This window comes from Corvus moneduloides, chromosome 4 (assembly GCF_009650955.1).
Source record: "Corvus moneduloides isolate bCorMon1 chromosome 4, bCorMon1.pri, whole genome shotgun sequence".
Lineage (NCBI taxonomy): Eukaryota > Metazoa > Chordata > Aves > Passeriformes > Corvidae > Corvus > Corvus moneduloides.
The window spans coordinates 36,969,533-36,992,320 of record NC_045479.1 but is presented as its reverse complement, the minus strand read 5'-3'; the positions used below and the strand labels follow the sequence as shown (position 1 = coordinate 36,992,320).

The window sequence follows — 22,788 nt, the reverse complement described above, 5'->3', positions numbered from 1 at the left end:
AACTAAGAAACCAAGTACAGGAAAATAGAAGCTTTCTGAAATCCAGAGCTATGATCATAAATGAAAACACAGTATTTATACAGGAGCACCTAAAATGATAAAATACGTATCACTTACAACTTTACAATGACAGATTGCATAGTTCTCTTTGTTCCAAATAGGAAGTCAGTGGCTCAAAATAATGTTAAATATTTACCTCCCCTCCCTCATGTTAAGACTAGTGCAGTTTTAACCATATTTGTAATACTTGTCATTAGGATCTGACTTAAAACACAAGCAGAAGACATAAATTAAGCTTGTTCCAGTAGATTTTCCAAGAAATGGCCACTGAGCATGCCTGTCCCTGGACAGATGCTAGACAGCCACCATGGTGGTCTCCATGTTAACATCAAAGTTAGTGCTGGTTGTTCCAGAGACTGCCCCATCACAAGCTTTGTTTCATTCCAACTCATGTGGTTTTGAGCTACAGGTTCTATACCAAAGATCCTTGCAACACAGGCACTTTTTATTCAGGCAGCAGGAAACAACATAGCCTAGGTAAAAGAGGCCAAACGGCATTGCACAACATCCAACTGTCCACAGGCAAATGCTAAGTTACTTCTCCCTTATGTACCTTTACTCAGCTCTTTGTCAACTGTATCACACATTTTTTCTATTTTGATTCTCTGTTATCCTGTGCCTAGCATGATATTGAATTATTTACATTGCCCATCTCCTAAGGATGACTTCAGGTATCAGTGACTAAAAGTATTTCCATTTAGTTCCTCGTAAATGCCTTCAAATTCTGCATCTAAGCATTCCCTGTCTCATTATACTGTGCTACAGGCACATTGTGAAGACCTTCGTTAACTGGATTTCAGTTACAACAGTCAGCCTCCAGTACTCCATCACATTAAACTCTGTTCTACTTCATATTCTTCAGGCTTCCACAACATCTCTTTCTCCAATGTAATAAGCTCACATTTTCTCCAGCACTGTAATTTTGCCATAGGAATAACTACCATTCACCCAATTTTCAAATGTTGGTCAACCCACTCCATAAAAATCACCTCCCAAGTTGCCGATAGGCTGCAAGACAGTAACTGTGGGTTGCTGAAGCCTAGCCCACATTGTACCATTTCTCTACTGAAATTGAATGCAAGCCAAATTTCTTGTTTCATGAAACTACAGCCTTATTCCTAGTAGTGCTCCTGGAAAATGAAGTCAGTGATGACTGATGCAAAAAAAGGCACAAATACATTTAACCAGCTTAAATCCACATACATAAGCCCTGAAATATTCAGATGAAAAAAAAAAAATCTGGAGAGAAAACTTAATATCTGCAAGGAACTTGACATAGGACAATCAAGTCTTAGCGGTTTTCAAGCCCATCTCAATGATTTTCCTATGAGTGAAAGCCCTGAAAAAAACACAACAATTTGACTTTATTAATTAGTGGGAACAGCAATATTAAAAGGAAGAATTTATTAGAATATTCAAATACACTTACATAACTCCAGCATTTGTCTAGTAAAGGATACAACCCAGTACAGAGAGAAAATAACCAAAAGTTCTTCCAACATAATAAAAATTATAAACAAGTTATATTTATATTATACAGAAAATATTTCCAGACTAAGCTTGAAACAAGGCACAGGACATCAAGTGCTGTTCCAGTGAGGTAACACCAGGAATTAGAAAATATATCCGAGCTAACTGTGTGTAGTACCAAAAATACTACCATAGCAACTTTAAAATACACTAAAATACTACCAGATTCAGCACAGTAACAACTGTCTTTGTTTCAAAGTTTTTTTCTTATCTCAATAGTACTGAATAGGAAAACAGGAATATGATTCAAAGTTACCTAAGAGACTGCCTTTGTTACTCTGAAACACTAATATCATTACTTTGACAAAGCAAGCTATGGGAGTTAGGGAAACTCATAGCAAAACCAGTAAAAAGTATAAAACCATGTCAGGAACACCGCTCATGAAAAAAACTAAAGGAAGCATGGATGACTAGCATGGCTGCCAATAGTAAAAGGGGAGAGAATATTAATTTTAAAAGCCTGAAGTTTTCACTAAGAATACTCCAAGAAAAATGTCTAATGATTTCCTAGGCAATAAATACAAGTAGTTTCAAAAGCAAACAAGCACAAGAGCAACTATCGCTTGTTTTTTTTTGTTTCTTGAATAGACTATCAGCATGTCAGGTCTACTAATGAGTTTCACTTTCCATCCAGTCAGTTCTCATGGATCCACAGAGTTTGTTTTCAACAGGTTTATAGCAAGGCAGAGGGACCACTTGAAAGCTGGCAAAAAGTAGTGTTGAGACTTTTTTATTTCTTTTTCTAAAGAGAAGGATCTTTCAGTAGAAGGAATTGTTGAAGTATCTTTACACAGAAGTTCCACTTATGGTACATCACAATACTGCTGCATAAAGGCACAACGTAAATACTGAGAAAAGAATGTTACTGTGGGTTTTACAGGACTACACACAAATAATCATCTACCATCACGTGGACTGTTCTCCCATCAAACAAATCATAGCATGCTCTAATAAACTAGTGCATCACGTAATGCCTTTTTTTCCTGTTTCAGATTAACACATAAAGATACAAATAATTACATACAAAATTTTAATATGCTTTCTTCCTTACCTCTTTATTGTAAAAGGCAGTGATTTTGAACCAGTATTTGGAACAGTTAAAGTCAGAATCTAAGTTCTTTAAAACCTCTGTAAAAAATAACTTTGTCTTACCATGACTATGGGCAGTTCCTGGACTGAGACATGGTTGGAGTAACTCTTTGGTTGGAGTAAAATAACCTTCTTTCCCCTGGTGCTGGTTCATTTTTCCTGGAGTTATAGGCTGTTCATCACTGTTTGTTACCACTGCTGAAATACAAAATAGGTGCTCATTCAATGATGTTATGTGCTTGTGCATAGATTTCTATTAAGAACTTCACTGCTATTTATGAAACTGGTTTTCAACTTCTCTCTTGCGAAACATTTCATTCTAGAAACTGAGGTTTTCAAACCATGTATTTGCTTTGGAGAGGATGGCAGAAAGAAGCCAGTAAGACTGGTCTAAGACATGAGGCAGAAGATGAAAACAAAGACTAGCATGAGGTTGGAAAGGCTGATACTGAATACAGATACAGCATTGAGCTGTAGCTTATCTTTTGAAATCCTTCTTTTCTTTACCACTTTTGCGATAGCTTTTGGTTTAACTAGCCACAACTCAGCCAACCCATGAAACAGCTTGCCAGATCAAGCTGTACCAACATCCCAGAAAGCTAAGATGAATGTCTGTATATACATCACAAGAAACAAGTCTTAGCAATAAAAATCATGTACAAATTCTGTCGAGGCAAAGGCTTAAAGCAGAAGAGTTACTCTCCTTGAACCTCATCAGTCTGAAAAACTTGTCTGGTGTCTTCTTACCTATTTCTAGGATAACCTCGCCAGCCATCCTGTTTTATAGTCTGTACATTTCCTTAAGCTGCACACAACAAAACTGTACCTTTTTTCATAGTCAAAGAATGACTGTCTCTGTAACACCTGTCATGTGAAAGCAGATATACTGACAACGTGTTCAAAGAGGGAAACAAGCAATATTTACTAAAGAAAAGACTGGAACTTACAACACTGATGGTTTTAAGAGTTCCCAAGCTTTCCTTAAAAGTTCAGCAGAAGATTTGAGTCAAACCAAACAAGTTCTATTCTCTGGATGGACTCTGCAAAGTACAAAGGCCTTCTTAGCTTTATCACTACTATTATTACAGTAGTGGAAACATTTTGCATCAAAACCTGGAATGAACACAAAGCAGTATGAAAAAATAAAAAGGTGCTTGAGTGTCCAGAGAAGGGCAAGGAAGATAGTGAAGGGTCTGGAGCACAAGTCTGATGAGGATGGCTGAGGGAGCTGGGGCTGTTTAACCTGGAGAAAAGGGGATTCAGGGAAGACCTTATTGCTCTCTACAACCACCTGAAAGGTAGTTTCTCCCACATAGCAAGTGACAGGACAAGAGGAAACAGGCTCAAGTTGTGGCATGAGAGGTTTAGACTGGCTATTAGAAAAATTTCTTCACCAAAGGGGTTCTCAAGCCTTGGAACAGGCTTCCCAGGGAAGTGTCACCAATCCTGGAGGTATTTAAAAGATGTGTAGATGTGGCACTTGGGGAAGTGGTCTGGTGGTGGACTTGGCAATGCTGGGTTAACAGTTGGACTTGTTGATCCTTAAATGTGTTTTCCATTCTAAATGATTCTATGAAGACTGCAAGGATTGCAATATACCCACCTGTATTTTTCTACATCAGGTAAACCATCTGAAGCTCTGCTCCAGACAAACTATACTCTATGTGAAGTGCTGCTGAGGAAAAATATGTAAGGAAATGGACAAGGGAGGCAACAAGCTCATTTTACCAGTTCGGAATTCAAGTCTATCAGTGCCAGAAGGCCGGTATTTCAAAGCAGTGTCTGATTTTGCTCTTCTTGTAGTACCTAACTAGCTGTTTATTGTTCTGCAACTACAAAGGAAAGGGGGGAGCTGGGCAGCTGCTGAAGTCTTGGGAAGGGACTGTACCACAAAAGGTTTGGTATGCGAAAATAAAAAGGGGGTAAGAAAACAGCTGCTTGCCAGGTTTGCACAAAATGGGTCGCTGCAAGGAGAGTGAGCTATACTTGTTTTAAAGATTAAAGGTGTACAGTGCACTGAAGTAAGACCAACTTTCAGCCAACTAGCTGAAAAGTTCTTTTGATGAGCCACTGGCCACTTAGCTTCCACAGGGATGGGATTTCTCAGGTGCCCCTGCCAGCTCCCATGCCACTGCAGCAGGTGACAACATGGGCTCTAGCACTAGCAACCCTCTCCTGAGTGACCTGTGCAGAAGGCTTGTTTGTGAATGGGCAGCATGCAGCACTGCTAATGTTTTTGTAAGCTTTAAGCTTTGGGAATTCCAAAGGTTTCTTTAAGCTGTCACAATGCAATAACTTCTCAGGCAGCACTTGCCAGTAACCCGGAGTGTAAGCAAGCTCTGCACACAGGTGTTACTAAAGCATGAGCTACATTCAGCAATGGTGACTCAGTCATACTAACAGGACTACAAGCTTCAAGCTCACTGTTAAATTCATATTGCTTCATTGGGAGTCAATTAGGTCCTGCAACAACTCCTAGCACTATCAGAAAGGCTCTTTTCCTACAAAACAGAGCTTATGTATCACCTAATACAGAATACCACATGGCAAGCACTTTACATGCCTGGGGATTCAAGGTGAACTTATTAAACCAAGTGAGTTTTTGAGAAATTCCATCTACAAAGCTGAAAAATGATCAGCGGGAGAGTTTTTAAATCTCCTTTTTATACAAAGCATTATAAAAGTACTAAACAAATGGAAATAAATTAGTTAAGAACATAACTATTTATCTAGACCATAGCAGCCACTAGGAGGAAGTTGTCCCCCCTCCTGCAAAATGCCTCACCCTAATGCTCAGATGTTTGCATCTGAGGTGAGGGAGAAGACAAGGCATTATTTTAGAGACGAAACATCAAATAGTAAATATCAAAGCCTCCTTGTGACTCTTTAGAGGGCACATTTCAATACCAACAGAACTGTTGAGAGTTGAGAATACATACTTTGTTCATGTTCATCCTACTGGCCATCAAATTACTAATATAAAAGTTCGTTGGTACAACTCATACCTTAGAAGAAACATAAATTGGGGTCTTTTACAGCCAATTTAGTTCAGGTAAAGCTCTGAAAAAAAATATCTGAAGTGTCAGATTCATACTTCCTCTGTTTCTATAATGAGCCTGTGGAAGTGCCTACACCACTGAAAATAGCACAAGGACATCATATACAGGAAGAGGTTTGCTGCAATTCAATTCAACATTGTTTTCCAATGTCTGTAATAAGCCATATCAGCTAAGACCACAGCTTCTGCACAGATTTCTCATAGAAAAAAGAAACAATTTGTGCCTGCACCTTTCTTTTTCCCACATACACAAACTCTTAATCCCAGGCAAAATTATCCTGCCAATCATACTATCACACAAATGCCCACAAACCTAAAGTAAGTCTTTGGCTGCGTGTAAGCACATAGATACATCTGAAGTTTTCCCTAGCACCTCATCAGATCCAACCCTGAAGTATTACAGTATATATACACCTCTTCAGTTCTGAATATGTAAAATTATTGACATCAGGTGAACCACACATAGCACTATAAACAGACAAGCTCAAAAATAAAAAACTCTTTCTGAACCATTATTGCCGTATCTTTACTATCTATATTACAATAGCGTTTGAAGGTTTCATTTCAAACTGATTAAAAAAACCTTTTTCTTTTCCAGATAAGTAATATAAAAGATTTTTTTTTTTTCCCTGGCCATAACTGGGAGAGGTGAAGAATAAACTTTTCCCACTAAAAAAATAAAAGCTAAGGTAGGGAGACATTTGGATGAGTGGTATGCCAGGCAATACACTTTTCCAACAGCAAATTTTCATCACACTTTAACTTCTCAATTATGACACGGAAGAAAACCTAGTATTTATCCCAGCAACTATATGCAAAGATATATGCTAACTACTATGAACGCATGTGCAAACATAATGTAGGAGAGAGGAGTCACTTACTTGATGGTCCAGGAGAGTCTCTGTTCTCACCATGATGCTGTGTACCCATACAATTGAGGAATGAAGAACAGCAAACATAAAAATCCAGGCCAGGAAGAAGCAAGTGCACAAAAAGCAGCAGCAGCAGCGGGAAAGAAGGACAATGAAAACAGTGTTAGTTCATAACTAAAATACAACATGCACCTCAGTGCCAAAGGCAAGACCTCCAGAGACTCAGCAGTTCAGAAAAGTTGAAGCAACAAATCTGACAAATATGCCTATAGAAAAGCCATTATTAGAAGCCATCATTAGTAAACAGCAACTGCCTCAACCAGTTCTTCTGAGTGGAAACTCTCCAGCAGCAATTTAGTGCTCGTATGACTTGATACACAGCATTTTTTAAGAAATTTTAAGCTGGAATGGTTTCAAAAGACTGAAGCTCTGAAGAAAGCTAAAGTAACACAAAACGTTTCCAAAAGCACTACACTTTCAGAAAAGTGTTTTGGAAGGAAAAAAACCTTTAAAGCCATCAGTAATATGCAAGCACCTACAAATGCTAGATCCAAGTCTACCTGCTTTTTGGATACAAACACAAACTTAGAAGGCACAGATTCAGTTCATCTACAAACACAGGTAACATTTGAAATTGCTCAGGATGCAAGACAAACAGTGCGGTTTTAAATTTAAGAGGATACTTCATATCTAAGTACTTCCATAGAACCAAGTTGCATAAAAAATAATTTCTCTCCCACTGAATCCATCACATACAGGCACTAAAGGATGGTAACTGCACAGTAATAGCCTGTACTCCTTTCTGATATTTGATCTGAAATCTTTTTTAAATCCTTGCTAACCAAGACCACAATCAAGGCTGAGATCCTGCTGTGCTCAGCCATGTACACGTACAGGGCAAATTCCACTTACGTCTTAAAGGATTTACTACCTTTGAAATCTGTGAATAGTAGAAAAGGAGAAAAAAGAATACTGATCCGCATGAACATTTCCTCCTTAAAAGTAAAATAAATCCAAACATGACATATCTTCTATATCCCAAATAAAAAACTTGTGCTCCATAAAGTGGAGAACTCCTTGCTCTGCTTTAAATAGGATCCAATCTTGCCTCTCTTATCAGGACTTAACAGCAGGAAATGTAAAAAAAGAAAAATCATAATCAAAATCTTTGCAAGCAGGAGTCTTGTCTTGCACTCCTGATCTCAAAACACTGATTCATTTTTTTTTATCCCTCATATCTGCCTAAGGGTGTTAAACTGTAAATTGACAGGGCAATGTGCAAATGCAAAGTACTGCAATCAATGTACAGCAACTGCAGTACACATCATTGGAAAGGTGAGGGAACCCTTCTTTCATAATTCTGCACTTTCTGGAACAGGACTTGATTGAACAGAAAAAACTGAAATAAAATATAAGCACACTTGGCAAATAACCTTCTATTCCTGCCAGAGACTAAATTCAGGTCAAAGAGTGAAACCCATGAACTTACCAGTAGTACATGAAAAATATTCAAGAATTCAACGGCTTTCAAGGCAAAGTGTTTATTCTTAAGGTACAGATAACATACTGCAGACTTGGAAACAATTTATGTTCAGACTGGAACTGTCCTACCCTCTGCTGATTTTACATTCAAGAGAATAGTAGCTGACAAGAGAAGAAGCAGCCTGCAGAAACTGTACAGAGATCCAGCAGCTGACTGAAGGACTGGGAGCACTGCTATTCAGCACTGGGAGCACTGCTATTCAGCACTGGGCTGCTTTATTTGTCACCGGGAGCCGGAAAGCAAGAGAACGGAACTGGAAAAATACCTTGTACACAGACACAGAGGATCAGGAGTGCCTGAGGCTCAGCCAGATGTTCACTCGCAGCGCGTTACTTACGTGTGGAACAAACAGGAGAGAAAAGGCAGCGCGGCAGGTCCTGTCTCACTGCCTGCCTCGCAGGCAGCCCTGGCCAAGACACAACATGACACCAGAGAGCAGGGCAACCCGTCACCTGAGACGATGATGCAGGGGCTTTTCATGTAAATATTTTAGCATTGCATGGTTAATCCTATGAACTGGTACAAACAGCTCCTATGCCAGAGGCTGAAACACAAGCCTGTCTAACTCTGTCCTTGATCTTCTCCAACAGACATTCTGTTTACACACCAAACTCCCTCTGTTCCTGGTCAATCCCCTCTCTTCATTAGAGGTATTTGGTCCGTGCATTTACCTAAAACCTGCAGAATGTATATTTCTAAACATCAGTGCAAGATGTTAAGGTGAAATGAGACTATTTTGGCCAAAAAGACCACTTCATTTTCCAATGGCCTACTGCACCTCTATCATCTGCAATCCATGTCACTGCAGACTGGGGTTCCAAACCACTAAGGGAACAAAACATGACAGTTTTACTACTTCAATGTTTTCTCTGAAAAGAATGCCCTCAGGACATTCCTGTCCGTCACCACCCACAACTCTTATTCTAAACATACAAAGTAAGAGAAACAAACACGTATTTCCAGAGGCCTCCCCTTATTTTCACATTATATAATTGATGACTCTGATTACAGATTACAGAACAAGTCCTTTGACAGGCTCTCAACACTACGTGATCAATTTCACTTCTACAGAGGCACAATTACTTTAAAACGTTGCTACCAAAATATATAAAGCCTAGTCCTCCTCCCAGTAAAGTTTTTGACTAAGAAGTAAAACCAGCAATATAAATCCAGCAATATAAAGCATCACATGAGACAGCAGCTGTAATTCTGTTTTTCTACAAAGGCAGCTCATGTGCTTCAAAAAAGCACTATTTTTAGACTCTCATTTCTCAGAAATAAAGCTTATAACAACTGCTACTAAACTTTATCTGCCAAGTTCTACTAAAAAACAAAATCCTTTTCCTGTTGAATATTAGGGTAAAAAAAAAAAACATATGTCACACTAGCATGTCTGAATCTCATATTACAAAAGTTTTTAAAAAACACTTATTAGTTCTACAATCAAAACATAAAGCTAAATTTTTAATAGTCTACATGAACATTCTAAAGCCAAGTTTGAGTTTTCACCTTGCTGAAGATAATCTCTAATACGTGTAAACCATTAAAATTAATCCAGTTACATTTAAATTCAAGACCACTGACCCAATTCAGAAATCTGATCAATAAGAAGAACCTCTACTCAATGCTTCTAGGAAAAGAGGTACTTTTGTGTCTGTTGATGGATTAAGTAGCAAGGACTGACACTGACTGTACGAGTTATATTACAGGCAAATTATTTATTAAATATGTGTTTTAGCAAAAATTAGAAATGAGTAAAAATTACTAAAAAAATAATTTCACAAAACAATAGTTTATACCATACATTTCCATGTAATATTCTAAGATCTGGGGCAGTGATACTTGATTAAATTATTATTTTATAGAAAAGTAGACAAAAACTGCTCTCAAGAACTCAAAGCAAAGCATCTCTTACTTTGCACTGTTTTAATGGTGCTGGACTACAAAAATAGTTTGCTGAGTTGTCACAGGCCTTTGTCTTCAAATTTATATTCAGTACATATCAACCTAATTATTAGACAATAAGAGCATTTAACACAAGACTTTTCTGCCTATACTGATTCTGGAAAGGAAAGAGCACAGCGTTAAGGTCTGTGATCTCCCCATCTGTTCCTCTTTTACACACAAGCCAAAAAAGCAAGTTACAAAGCTGACACCTCTAAAAAAAGTTTTTTTCAGATATCTCCTAGACACATCCCAAAGGACTTAAAAGTGGAGAAAACCGTTGATCAGTATTCCTCATGTACATTGCAACTCGTGTATTTCATTAATTCTACCATGACAATGGAATTTAAAAAGAAAAAACCCAAACAGATTGCCCCTAAAAGTCTAGAATACTGAAAAATTTTAAACAAGATTTTAAAAAATTTAAATTTCTGGGAAGTTTCAGGATTTGCATTGACTGAAGGTCTTCAAAATTACTGGGTCACTCTCTCTTAAAATATATATGACATCTTTAATATTTAATTTTCACTTTTATTCACAATATACACTAGGCCAAGTATATTAGACTACCAAATAAGCTTTCAAAAATGTTTTTAACGCCTTTCTGTGCAACACAGAAAACTTGACATTGTAACTGCAGTTAAGACAATTACCCCACTAGCTGGTATTTTGGCAAGAAATGCTTAGAGTAGCCTATTACAATATACCATCAGTTAAAAAAAAAATTATTGTGAGATGACACTTCAGAAGCACACAGGATGAAAGGCAATCTATCCTTACACTTAGCACTCTTCTAAAAGAGTCTTGGTAAAACAGAGACTCATTTTGAGGTACCTTCTTAACATCATGCTATTCTGAAGGAATGTCACAAAAAGAAAAGTAGCACATTTTATGTTACTTTAAAGTGTTTTCTAAACTGGTACTTTTCTATATATTTTGAGGAAACAAGGAGCACAGCAACTGAACTGACAGGATTTTTTTAAAAAATAAAAATACCCTACTGCACAGGTGAGAGTTGATACTCATACTATGCTGCATCTGGGATATAGATGCATGGGCCAGCAGCAAACCAATGAATTAGTTCATTACAGAAAAAAGCCAAGAATTTTCTTAATGCACCGCAAAATAGTTTGTCTCCAAAATCATCACTTAAGATAAAAACAGTAATAAAATACTTGATCAAATTAATAGCTCCATGTAGTAGTTGACTATCACAAATAAAGTTTGTCAGTAATGAGGTGTTAAACTTGACCTTCACCTCAGTTACAGAAAACATATCCTATTTTGCCTTTGGGAGGCAGTGTTTTGGAAACTATAAAACATTTCCTGCTTCAGCTATTAGAGTGCTTCTACATAACACAGCTTGTGGAAAAACTAAACTCTTAAATAATTTCAACATTTATGATGATGATGAAGCACAATAGTACCCACTAGCCTTTCCTGTTTTTAAATTGCGCTTAGAAAGAGCTTCACTGCTTCAGAAATTTTATAATCAGTACAGCTTATCACTCTTACACCTCAGATTACTCTCATAACATATAATTATCAATCCTTCTGTCTTTTCTGCTCCTCATTCCACCAAGAACTACATTATTTTTTCTATTGTCCGTAGTCACTAACTAGCAACGTGCCAATTAGACTGAGAGGAATACCTTTTTCCTTTGGGACTCTGAGACAAAATGCAAAAATCAAATCCAAAATCCAAAATTTTTTTTGAAGTTCAGCCCTCTTGCCATGAGAATCTAGTAAATGATACATGATACTACATGATAGTCCAAATGCATTCACCAGAAAAGTATCAATTCAAACCAAAAGTGAACAGATTCAAGCCATTTAACCCTCTCCCTGCAAAAGCATCTTCACATTCATCTCATTACACAAAGGCACACTTAAGTTACTCACTGAATTTCTATCCAGTTCCCCATCAACCGGAACATTCTCCATGTTGCAAGGGCCCGTTCTCTGTCTCTATCAGTTAGAGTTCTTCCATCCTGCTACTTGAGATCCTAGAGAGGAAATCAAAAATGTAATAATTTAATTCCAAGGGCTGAAATCCATTAGAGAGCTACACTTTCTCTCCCCTATGTTTTAACAGGGTAAACATTCTTATATGGTAACTTCTGCATTTTACAGTTCCTCACAAAACATGAACATTTTCCCATAGAAATCAACTTAGAAATGGACAGAATAGTTTCAAATAAAATGGCCAAAACAAAAACTACTCACAGAGGCAAGCATTTACTTCTACAAATAAGGGAGAGTTATGCAAAAAAAAGAAACCCACATGTTTTCCCCGTATTTCCCGTTGTTCCAGAGTTCCCAGCAGCACACCGCTCCCGCCCCACAGGCACGTGTACACCAACTGTTTGGGTACAAAACAAAGCTATTCTGGAGCAGTCAGGGTTGAGGGCTTCCCAGCATTACTCCAGAAACAACCACATATTGCCTTGTGGAACCAAAACACAGAAATTAAATAATATGTGCAAGCCAGCCCCTTCTGTGGCACAGCGGGCACTCATCTGGGGGTCACCACACACAGCCAGAAAGCAATGCCTCATTCACTAAGCATCTCCTATTTACTTTTTTTGCAAGAGGATGAAATCTACGATGATCTTAGTATTCACAGCATATTTGAAGTCATTAGTGAGACAAGCACACAGTCTGGAATCAAGCAAAACTTGGTGGAAAGAAAGTGCTCTAACCATTGATTTGTTAAGCCAGTTTCAGGAGAGGTGCAGATCAAACTGGGATGCCTATTGAGATGCCCAGCTACAGCCCATCACTCTGCCTCTCTCTCCAAGAGCACCTTCAAACAAGACAGTAGTGGATGAGGAGGGTGTGTGCCTACCTGTTCAAAACAGTACAGCCAGTAGTGCACAGGGAGAAAACCCTGTGGTCCCTCTGCAAAGCTGCTCTCACTCTGCCCTTCCTGCCAGCCACAGCAATCAGAGAATTAGCCCAAGGACAATTTCTTTTTCCTTTTGTCTTGGGTGGGGTGAGGGGGCAGGAAGCAGCTCAATTACAAACTTAATTGCTAAACCAACACTTGAGCAAGAGCAGGGCTAGCTAGCATGGAGATGGTGAGGGGTTTTTTTACGCTATGCTGTTAACATATTGTGCTTAATCTATGCATCGGGTTAATGGCAAGGTTCAGTAAAAACAGATTAAGTGAAGATGGAAGGGTGAGGTGGGAAGAATCATCACAGTGCTGCCAGGGAACCTGAGGAGCATCCTGAATGTAGGAGGACGGGAGAAAGACAAACAGATAACCAGAATACACAGGATCTCATAGTTCAAGGTCTGTCTCAGGAAACAGACACTAATGAAAACAAATCTCACCATAAAGAACAACTATCTATTCAACTGCTTTCAATGTTTTATTATAATTGGTTTTTGGTTCTGTATTATGTAAAGCAAGTTAGAACTTTCCCTCAGGAAAAAACATACAGTATTAATACACTTTAGCAAATTACCATAACATATGCCAGTAATCCACAAAAGGAACCATTAAAAAAATAGTTTAACAAAATTACTGTGTGCTAACAAAATTGCAAAGTTAAAAGCTTTCTATGACTTAGTCCAATGAACTGAGGAGGACCTTGCCCAAGCACCTGAGTAATTAACTGAGGAGGCACATAACTGGGAAGCATATGGCTAGATGTTCTCATGTAAATTAGAAACAGTAGATATCTGAAAGGAGATGACAGCAAATGATTAATTTGCATTAATAAAAGGAAAGCTGTCATTACCACAGAAAGAGGAATTCACCCCAAAGCTCTGTTTCGCAGAGCAGCAAGCACTGTGACCCTTACCTTCCACACCCAAATACAAGATGCAGATTGGGTACACCAGACTGCATGCATATTCAATTTACAGCAAACTCTTTTAAATAGGATGAAAAATGAGTGCCATTACAAACAGATGTGTGCACTGCTATTTAAAGCCATTTTTTTTGCTTTTTTCAGTTACACAAACTTGTAACCACACTCAAGTTATCCAAAGGAACAGATCTTTGCTGACAGGAACATTCAGCCTAAACCACTTTTAACACATTTTTATGTTTAACAAACTTTTTTTAACTCTTAGTTTTTATTGTCAATGCTCCTGGTGTAATCTGCTCCTCCATTTGTTCACATGACCACAGACACTACATCCTTCCTTATCTTAGTGTCAAGAGCAGTACCATCAGACAGGTAGCTTAATGTCTAATTCTTAGCATTCTGATCACTGTCCCAAAGACACTCATAATCCAGCAGGGTCCCAAAGGCTTCAGTGAAGTTTTCTGGGAAAGGGAAGGAAAAAATTCTACCTGCTCATGTTTAAGCAGTAAAGCAGCTGCAGAAATGGTTAAGGACTACCCTCCCCCAAGCTGTTTAGCTTATGAGTAGACAGCCAGCTTGGCTTATTTTTCTTGGCAAAATGAAGGCTGAAAGTGAACAATATTGCTTCTGTTATATGCCAAAATAAATACAAAGGAAGGAAAAGGGCTCTCTCAGCAAAAGGATGTTGCCAAAGAATCAAATAAGTATGAATAATAAGTTCTGGAGAACAGATTTATTTTGAAAATTACAGAACACTTCTAACCATCTGAGCCCCAAGGCTTTGAAACAACTTTCCAACCAATGTAGGGAAGGGGAATATATTTATTTGTAAAGGCAGCCAGGTTATTATGAAGAGTACTTCCACAAGCAAGCAAGCTCTTTTCTACTTTAGCTAACCCAACCATTAGATTTGAAGATAAAACCCCAAATGTACCATTTTATTGATTTAGGGATTTTTTTTTCGCTTTTAGGGAACATTCATTACATGCTTTTGCTGCTCTCTGTAACATTCACAAGTGTTTGCAATTTGGTCAACTTGAGGTTTTAATTAACAAATGTTCCTTCACAATCTTAATTCTTAAAAGCTTAAGTGTTCAGGAGGGCACATGCAAAATGAAATTATTTGAAAATAACTCTATAATGGCATCCAGCTAGTCAGCAATTTTTCCTTTATAGACAATGGATACAATCACACAGTCACAAACGTATTACTTACTTTAAAGCACCTGTACCAATCAGACAAATCCTGCCACAAAATAAGCACATTCTCTCCAACTGTGAAGAAGGTTGAGCAGGTCGAAAACATGTATTTAAACCAGAAGGGAAATGTTTTCTTCTTATCACACAATCTATAACCTGTCCTGTTAACACCTGCATTCCATCCTATTTTTGCTGATGACACCAAACTGTGTGGTGCAGCTGACAAGCTGGAGGGAAGGGATGCCATCCAGAGGGACCTCGGCACGCTTCAGAGCTGGGTCTGTGTGAACCTCAGGAAGTCAGTTCAACAAGACCAGGTGCAAGGTCCTGCACCTGGGCTGGGGCAATCCCCAGGACAAACACTTGCAAGCACAAACACCCAATACTGGGTGGAGAACAGGTTGAGAACAGTCCTGAGGAAAAGGAATTGGGAATACTGGTGGATGAAAACTAGACATGACCTGGCAACATGTGCTTGAAGCCCAGAAAGCCAACTGTGTCCAGGGCTGCATCAAAAGAAGCGTGGTCAGCAGGTCAGTCCACCAGGTCATTCACAGCTCTACTCTGCTTTCATCCCAGGACAAACAGATATTAGAAAGAAATTCTGTACTGTGAGGGTGGTGAGGCATTGGAACAGGTTGCCCCGAGCAGCTGTGGATGCCCCATCCCTGGAAGTGTTCAAGACCAGGCTAGATAGGACTTTGAGCAAACTGGTCTAGTGGAAGGTGTCCCTGCTCATGGCAGGGAGGTTGGAGCTAGATGGCCTTTAAGGTCCCTTCCAACCCAAACCATTCTGTGGTTCTATGGTTTTAACAGATTGCTTCAGCCATTGGTAGTTTTTGTAACAATGTGGTTTTCAGTTTGTTGCACCTTGAGAATAGGAAAATCCTCCTTAGGTCTCCCACATAAGGAAAGAAAAATATGCATCAATGAAAGCTACTACCCTGCATGAACAGGATCTTTTCTAACCATCTACAAACATGCATGCTCAAAAGTCCTATGGGAAGAGGTAAGACAACAATTCCTGCCCATTAAAAAAAAATAATTTCAAGAGCCATAAAATGGATGTCTCAGTACTATACTGTTATATATTCTCTTAGATGTAGTTACACAGACCACAGACTAAAAGCAGCACAACTCAGGTCACTCGGCATGAGAGAAACTGCAAGCTTTTGTTCAGTCCTGTAGGGATCAGTGAAGTGGATACGGCAGCGTTCTGCATTGACTTACATATTCCCTATGTTAACCAGACTACATAAGCTCTTATTGCAGGGTATGTTTGTTTAACTAAATAAAGGGGTTACTAGGCAATGTAAGGCCCTTTTTCTGCCAGCATAACAAGAGCTCAACACCAAACATGATATTTGTTCCAGGCACAAGAGAGTTTAGCCCTGACACCATGGCAGTAATACCCTATTGGTACTATATTTATAACATTAAATCATAATTCAATTCACAAAAGGACTCTTCTTCCCCTTCTCCCCCACAAGATTAGCTTCTGTTCAAACACTCCACTACATCTGGAGAGTTTCATCCAGAGTCCCCACTGTCCCCATACAAGTTGCTGAATTTCAGCCAAGGTGCAGCCACAAAGTGTAAGTGGTAGAGATGACCCCTGAATCTAATGCATTTTCTTTTTAGTCAATGGACCAAGGTACTTGAACACCTGCATACTGTATTATATAGGCAGGCTTTAGCTTTCTTCCTAAGGACTATCACCTACGGTCATTAGATATGGCACTTGCACTGTGATACTGCTTTGTGATCTGTTAGAGTATCACAGTACCCTCCTGCACTCCAGCACCAAACCTCACAGGCAAGGCCAGCCTCACTGTGACCTGCCCCTGGGCTGCATGGTGAAAGGGCTGCTGTGTTCTGGACAGCCTTTCCAAAGGGAAGCGTGCTCCTGGGCTCTGACCTCCAAATTGACCTAAGCTCTGCAGGTTGCCTGCCTTCTTTCCCTAAAGCCTAAAATAAGTAGAAGCATTTAAATTGTCTGATATGAGTATCAGATAAGAATATACTGTAATTTTTTTTTAAGATGACACAAGCATAATTATATATTGACTTTAAAGATCAATGTGGCAGCAAGCAAAGGCAAGGCACACGAAGAGAAAATAAAACTAGTTTCTTACAGTGATGTCAAGAAGGATAAAAATTCACCTAGGTCCTTGCTGGAAAGCAGAGTCACAACAGGATGGATCCTTCACAGAAGGATGTCTAGACAGCATTTGAGTATCTCCAAGAATGAAGACTACACAATCCCCCTGGCCAACCTGTGCCAGTCCTTGGTCACCCTCCCAGTCAAAAAATGTTGCTGATGTTAGGATGGAACTTCCCGTGTTTCTGTTTGTGCCCATTGCCTCTTGTACCATCACTGAGCACCACTGGAAAGAACCTTTATCTGTCACCTTTATACCCTCCCTCCAGGTAGTTATACACATTGATGAGTTCCCCCTGAGCCTTCTCTTCTCCAGGCTAAACAGACCCAGCTCTTTCAGCCTTTCCTCACACAAGAGATGATCCAGGCCTTTGATCATCTTCATAGTCCTTCACTGGACTCTCTCCAGTACATCCACATCCCTCTTGTACTCGGGAGCCCTGAACTGTACACAACACCCCAGATATGAACTCAACAGTGCTGAGTAGAGAGGAAGGATCACCACTCTCAACCTGCTGACAATGCCTTATCTAATGCATTCAGGAACACCATACATCTTTATGGCAAGGGCAGGTTGCTGACTCATGTTCAACGATCTGTCAGGATAACCAGGTGAACTCTAGGTAAGCAGTTCTGTAAGGTCCATGAGAAAGTTCAAGGTAATACACTTGAGAAAGGTATCTAAGTGCTAAAACAAACCAAAAAGAACAAGTTTCCTAGACATCAAGAGCTAACTATAACAGTTATAGCTACCTATAACTCCTAAGAGGTATAGGATCAGTTTTAAGAGATTAAAGAAAATCTACACCCTAAATCTAACTAGGGTGATCAAACCAAGGCTCTCAAAAAATCTGAGTGTCTTTCATGCTGTTGTATGACTGCTGAACGCACTGTCACTTTGCTCCATGCAGCGGGGGAGCAGCAATAGTAGCACAGAAGGCAATAAAAGTACATGTCTTACTCTCAAGGCTCTTTGAATACAGTGCACCAGAGGAAGAGCAGCCTCCTGGTTGTAGCGCAAGGCCACGGATCATCTTCCTCAGCTAACAAGTCTGCACACCAAGTACACTTCATTATCAAGCTACAGATCAGGCCAGCTTCTTGCACATGACACAGTGCCACTGCATGCCAAGTACCCCATGTTTGCTGAGATCAGTTCCAAGAAAGCAGGAACTGAAGCAGAGTTACTGGTAAAAATGGAGGAGGGGCAACAGGGTCAAAAAATTCAGCAGAAGATCAATCTGAGAGTTGAGTAAATCTCTAGATTCAATTTCTTCTACTGTGAAGTCAGTCCAAACTGACTTCACAGTAGAGCTTAACAAAACCAGTAATTATATAGGGGAAGTCATAGATGGCAAACTGCATAGTTACATTAACTCTGAATTGCAACATTTGAATGCTCAAAAGTCTGCTACAAGTATAACCACACCAGAATCAACAACTGCCTCAAGTCCCCCAAGTACACTGTGATCCCTTAATGCTATCAGGCACCAAATCTACCCTTATGAAACACCTCCTTCCACCCTGAGTTTCATCACCTGCCTTCTCATTTCCTGAATAAACAGTCCACATGTAGAGCAAGCTGTTTCCTCTGTTTCTGTATTGCTGTTTTCAGAAGGGAAAAAATATCAAATACCAAACCACCAAAAAACCCCAGGAAAGTTGAAGTGCTTAAGAACAGGACTTGAAAACATCTCTCATCTATAAAAATCCTGGCATAGTCCAGATACCTCTTCTATCTTTTGAGAGAGTTAGATGGCAACAAAGGCCAAGGAAAGCATAAAAAATTTCTGAATACCCACTGCAACTTTAATAATTACTACCTTAAACTGGTGGTCCACAGACAAACTTGTCCTGAAAAAAATGAAGGAGTACAGAAAAGATGGTAAAAGTCACCTACAGGTACTAAATCCCAACATTCTCTCTAAAAGCTTGAGTACCTACGGTTCTGGAGCCCTTTGGCCATTGAAACACACTTCAAAGCTCCCAAACTTATCCCAGTCTTCATGATACGTATTCTGCAAGACTGTTCCCATGATTCAAATGAGTTGCTTGTCTTAATGGTAAAAACATCTGCTTCTTCGCTTAAAGGTTGTCTAGTTATCTGCAGCATTATACACTTCACTTCCACAAGCCATTTTTACCTGGGGCTTGGTCTAACTTTTGAACATAAAAATAAGAGAGGCAATAAACCACTGATTTTGTTCAAGACAGAGCCTATGAAGCTTCATAAAATATTCAGATTTTTTGTTTGTTTCACTGTAAAGTAGGGAAAGAAGATTTATTCAAACCTTATGACACCAAATCTAGCCTTTTATCCTTACATAAATTTTTATATTTTATAATAACTTTGCTGCAGTAGTAACCAGCAAAATAACTAAGTGGGTGTCATACACCACCTTAATACAAGGTCAAAATGGCCGATGATAGTCTTGATTTTGAAGAAAAAAAGATGGGCAAAAATTAAGTGGTCAAAGACACTGCAAACCATATTCCTTTTAGAACTCCATGCTGCGATTTTCTTTCACATCTGACAAGTTACTAGTAATAGGCTCTCACATGGTACTCCCTGTCTTATCTCTCATTTTAGCAGGTGTATGAAGAGGAAGTGTGACACACTCTTCTAGAGACAGGTGAAAGGGATTAGGAGATTACCAGTCCTCCACACCTGGTCCTTACCACCTCTTTCCCCACAGTGGCTGAGGGACTGCCTGCTGACTGTCTGTGCAGGTGCTCCCTAACCTTCTTCAGTCAAAAGGCATCCCCACTACTGCAAATTATTTTAAACACACACTCACAGAATGTCTGTCATTTAAACTGAGCTAGGTCGTGGGACTTCCGCAGGTCTGGCGCTGCAGTGGTAACGAGCAGCTGAGGGACAGCTTTTCACTCACCTCATTCCAACCCTAACAGCCTGGGTAAGCATAGACTGTGTTTACAGCTACAGACCCCCCCAACACCAACTGGAAACTACTTCAGGAAATGAAGGGAATCAAGCCAAGCCAAAAGGAAAAGCAATGTTGTTGTTAGACGTTTGTCTGAATTGAAAAAGTAAGATAAGCCAGCAGAGATGTTTCCATAGACAAGATGGATAGGTGGCAGAACAAATCCTTCTGATTCTGATGCCAAAGTGGAATCAGTTGCCCTCCAGAGAGAACAAATAGATCTGGATTTCTTCTGCATGGAACTTTCCAAAACAAAACCCAAGACTATGAAAAAATTTTAAGAATATAAGAATTAATTCATTGTGCTGAAAAACCCTCAGTAAGAGAATGTTAGAAGTCTACTTCAATACATCAAATGATGTATCTAAACATTTTAGTTATAATGAGATCATAGATACAGAAATATTTTAAGTCTCATCTGCAGGTCAAGAATACAATCTACTTCCTAAGGAATAAAGTTTCAGAAAGCTATCCTGAGAGTATATCAAAACTATTGCAAATAATCATACTATTACAGATCAATTAATTATTAACTGCTAGATAAACTGTATGTTACTAGGTGAGTGCTTTTCACCTACTGCAAATAAAGTAAGAAGTTAGCTTAAACTACCATAAAGTTTCTGTATCTCAGAAGCTGCAGAGATTTTGCCTGGACAGATAGGTACCAACACTGGTTCACTGCCACATCAGATGCTATTGCAACTGAATTCCTAAATGAATCCCAAAAAAATTCCATTAAATGAATAATATACCTCCAAAACTGAGCCACTGCAAAGACCAGTTTTCTAACGGCAATTCTACTAGGCTTTTAGCTCTTCCTTCACACTCTGTATTTTGCTGCCTCTGAGAACTGAAAAGGATGCCCAACTTATTTTCAAGAGGTGAAAGAAACCTTAAGGCTTCATTTAAATTTTCACACTTGTTGAAAGGATACCCTAAGTGTCACAGCTCCCAAAGGCCTACCAGTACAGAACCACTTTTCTGTACCCCAATAGCTGTTTCACCAAAGTAGGAACTGAGATTACCTCTCTAATGAGCACCATGAATACACTTCACAGGAGCTCAGTTAAGAGAGTTTTAACTACAATCCTAATTTCTGCTCTAAACTGAAATACCATAAAATAGAAAAATCAATGCAAGTTCCAAGATTAAAAATATGAAAGAAGACTTAACACAGACAAACAAGTCTCAGTTGAGCTGTGTTGGCTGTAGTACAGTTATGTTATGTGAGAGGTTTCTAAAAAAATGGTCTCTCTGCAGGCTGAGATGCAGATATTTCAAACAGGAACCTTATGTTTATTCTCATGTACAATTTAATTTTCTTATTTTAGCAGCAGTGTCTCTTATTGATATTAAAACAGAGTTGATGACATAAGAAATGGCCTTCATTTGTATTTCTTTTGGTTAGTGCTGGAAAGTAGTTTACACAAGTTTAAGATACAGGATATCTGTACAAGAATTTAAGAACAAAAGGTCAGAGTAACCTACTGCAATAGGAAAAACCCTAGAAATCCTAACTTAAAGTAGTAGCAGGTTCAAACAGGCAGCAATAGTATCTGGTTTACACATCATGGTTTATTAAAAAGCTTTAGAAAGTCTAATTTAGATTTCCATTGGTTCTGCCAAGTTTGGGGTTTTTTTCACTCTAATGCTAAAGTAAAATGAGCTGATGAACCCAACTTTGCTTTTTAGATGTCAGTGCTGTTCTACATAATCACAATTCAGGATCTTTCACAGGGTTTTTGGCAGGGTTTGTTTTTTGTGTTTTTTTGTTTATGGTTTGTGAGGCTTTTTGGGGGATCCTAGGGAGGAAAGTTGGGATTTTTTTGGGAGGTTCTTCACTGTTGTTCTGTGGGAGATTTTTTAAATACAGGGGAAAAAAATATTACAAATAGACTTCTTACAGGCTTAACAAGAACTAGTGCTTTTAGCAACAAACATCTGAGCTTGTCTTCTGAAGCTACTGAGTAACTGCCAATCAACTTTGATTTGGAAATGCTGCAACAATCTCACATAGCTTTTAGTTTAACAGGATGAACAGCAGTATTTAAACAATATAGCCTGATCCACAGGAACTGTACAACAGTATTGCATTGCAGACTTGGCAAGTGACCTAACAATAAACCTCTTGTTTACCTACCCATTTCTATTTTACAAATTACAAGCTCCTCTATGACATTTCTTTGGGCAATGAGAAGCACCTGACCTGCCACAACAAACGGCTACGGAAGAACTACAAGCACCATCAAGTGACAACTTACCTGCAATTCACAGCCCTCAGAAATCAGGTCAGTATCACTGCCTAATGTCAGCCAGGCCACTGCTCACACTATTTGCAACAAACAAGCAACTTATATAAAAGTTACTTTTGACAGAGGTGAAAATAGAAGTCAAGCCTTTCACAGATCAAAGCCAGCCCACAAAAACAGAAATTAAACATATCCTATTTCTGAAGAGCAGAATGCTTTTTGCTCCCAGTACTGCAAGGAAACACCAAGACTTTTCATAGCAAGAGCCACATATTATCAGGATACATTTAATATTCTGCTTCAGGGACCAATATAG

At 39.0% G+C, this 22,788-nt stretch overlaps 1 protein-coding gene across 9 annotated transcripts in view; it reads right to left on the bottom strand.

Annotated features, from left to right (window-relative positions):
- Positions 1 to 22,788, bottom strand: part of OSBPL8 (oxysterol binding protein like 8) — an 85,670-nt gene that overhangs the window by 44,743 nt on the left and 18,139 nt on the right. For 2 of the 9 annotated variants that reach the window (XM_032105251.1, XM_032105252.1), the window contains exons 2-4: positions 11,999 to 12,102; positions 6,619 to 6,655; positions 2,743 to 2,877 (exon numbers count right to left, since the gene is read on the bottom strand). In XM_032105251.1, coding sequence (XP_031961142.1) covers positions 2,743 to 2,877; positions 6,619 to 6,655; positions 11,999 to 12,040 — 214 coding nt within the window. In that variant the 5' untranslated portion in view covers positions 12,041 to 12,102. Of the gene's footprint in view, positions 1 to 2,742; positions 2,878 to 3,626; positions 3,720 to 6,618; positions 6,656 to 11,998; positions 12,103 to 22,788 lie in introns of those variants that run through there. The other 7 variants (XM_032105256.1, XM_032105258.1, XM_032105253.1 and 4 more) reach the window with 7 other exon arrangements.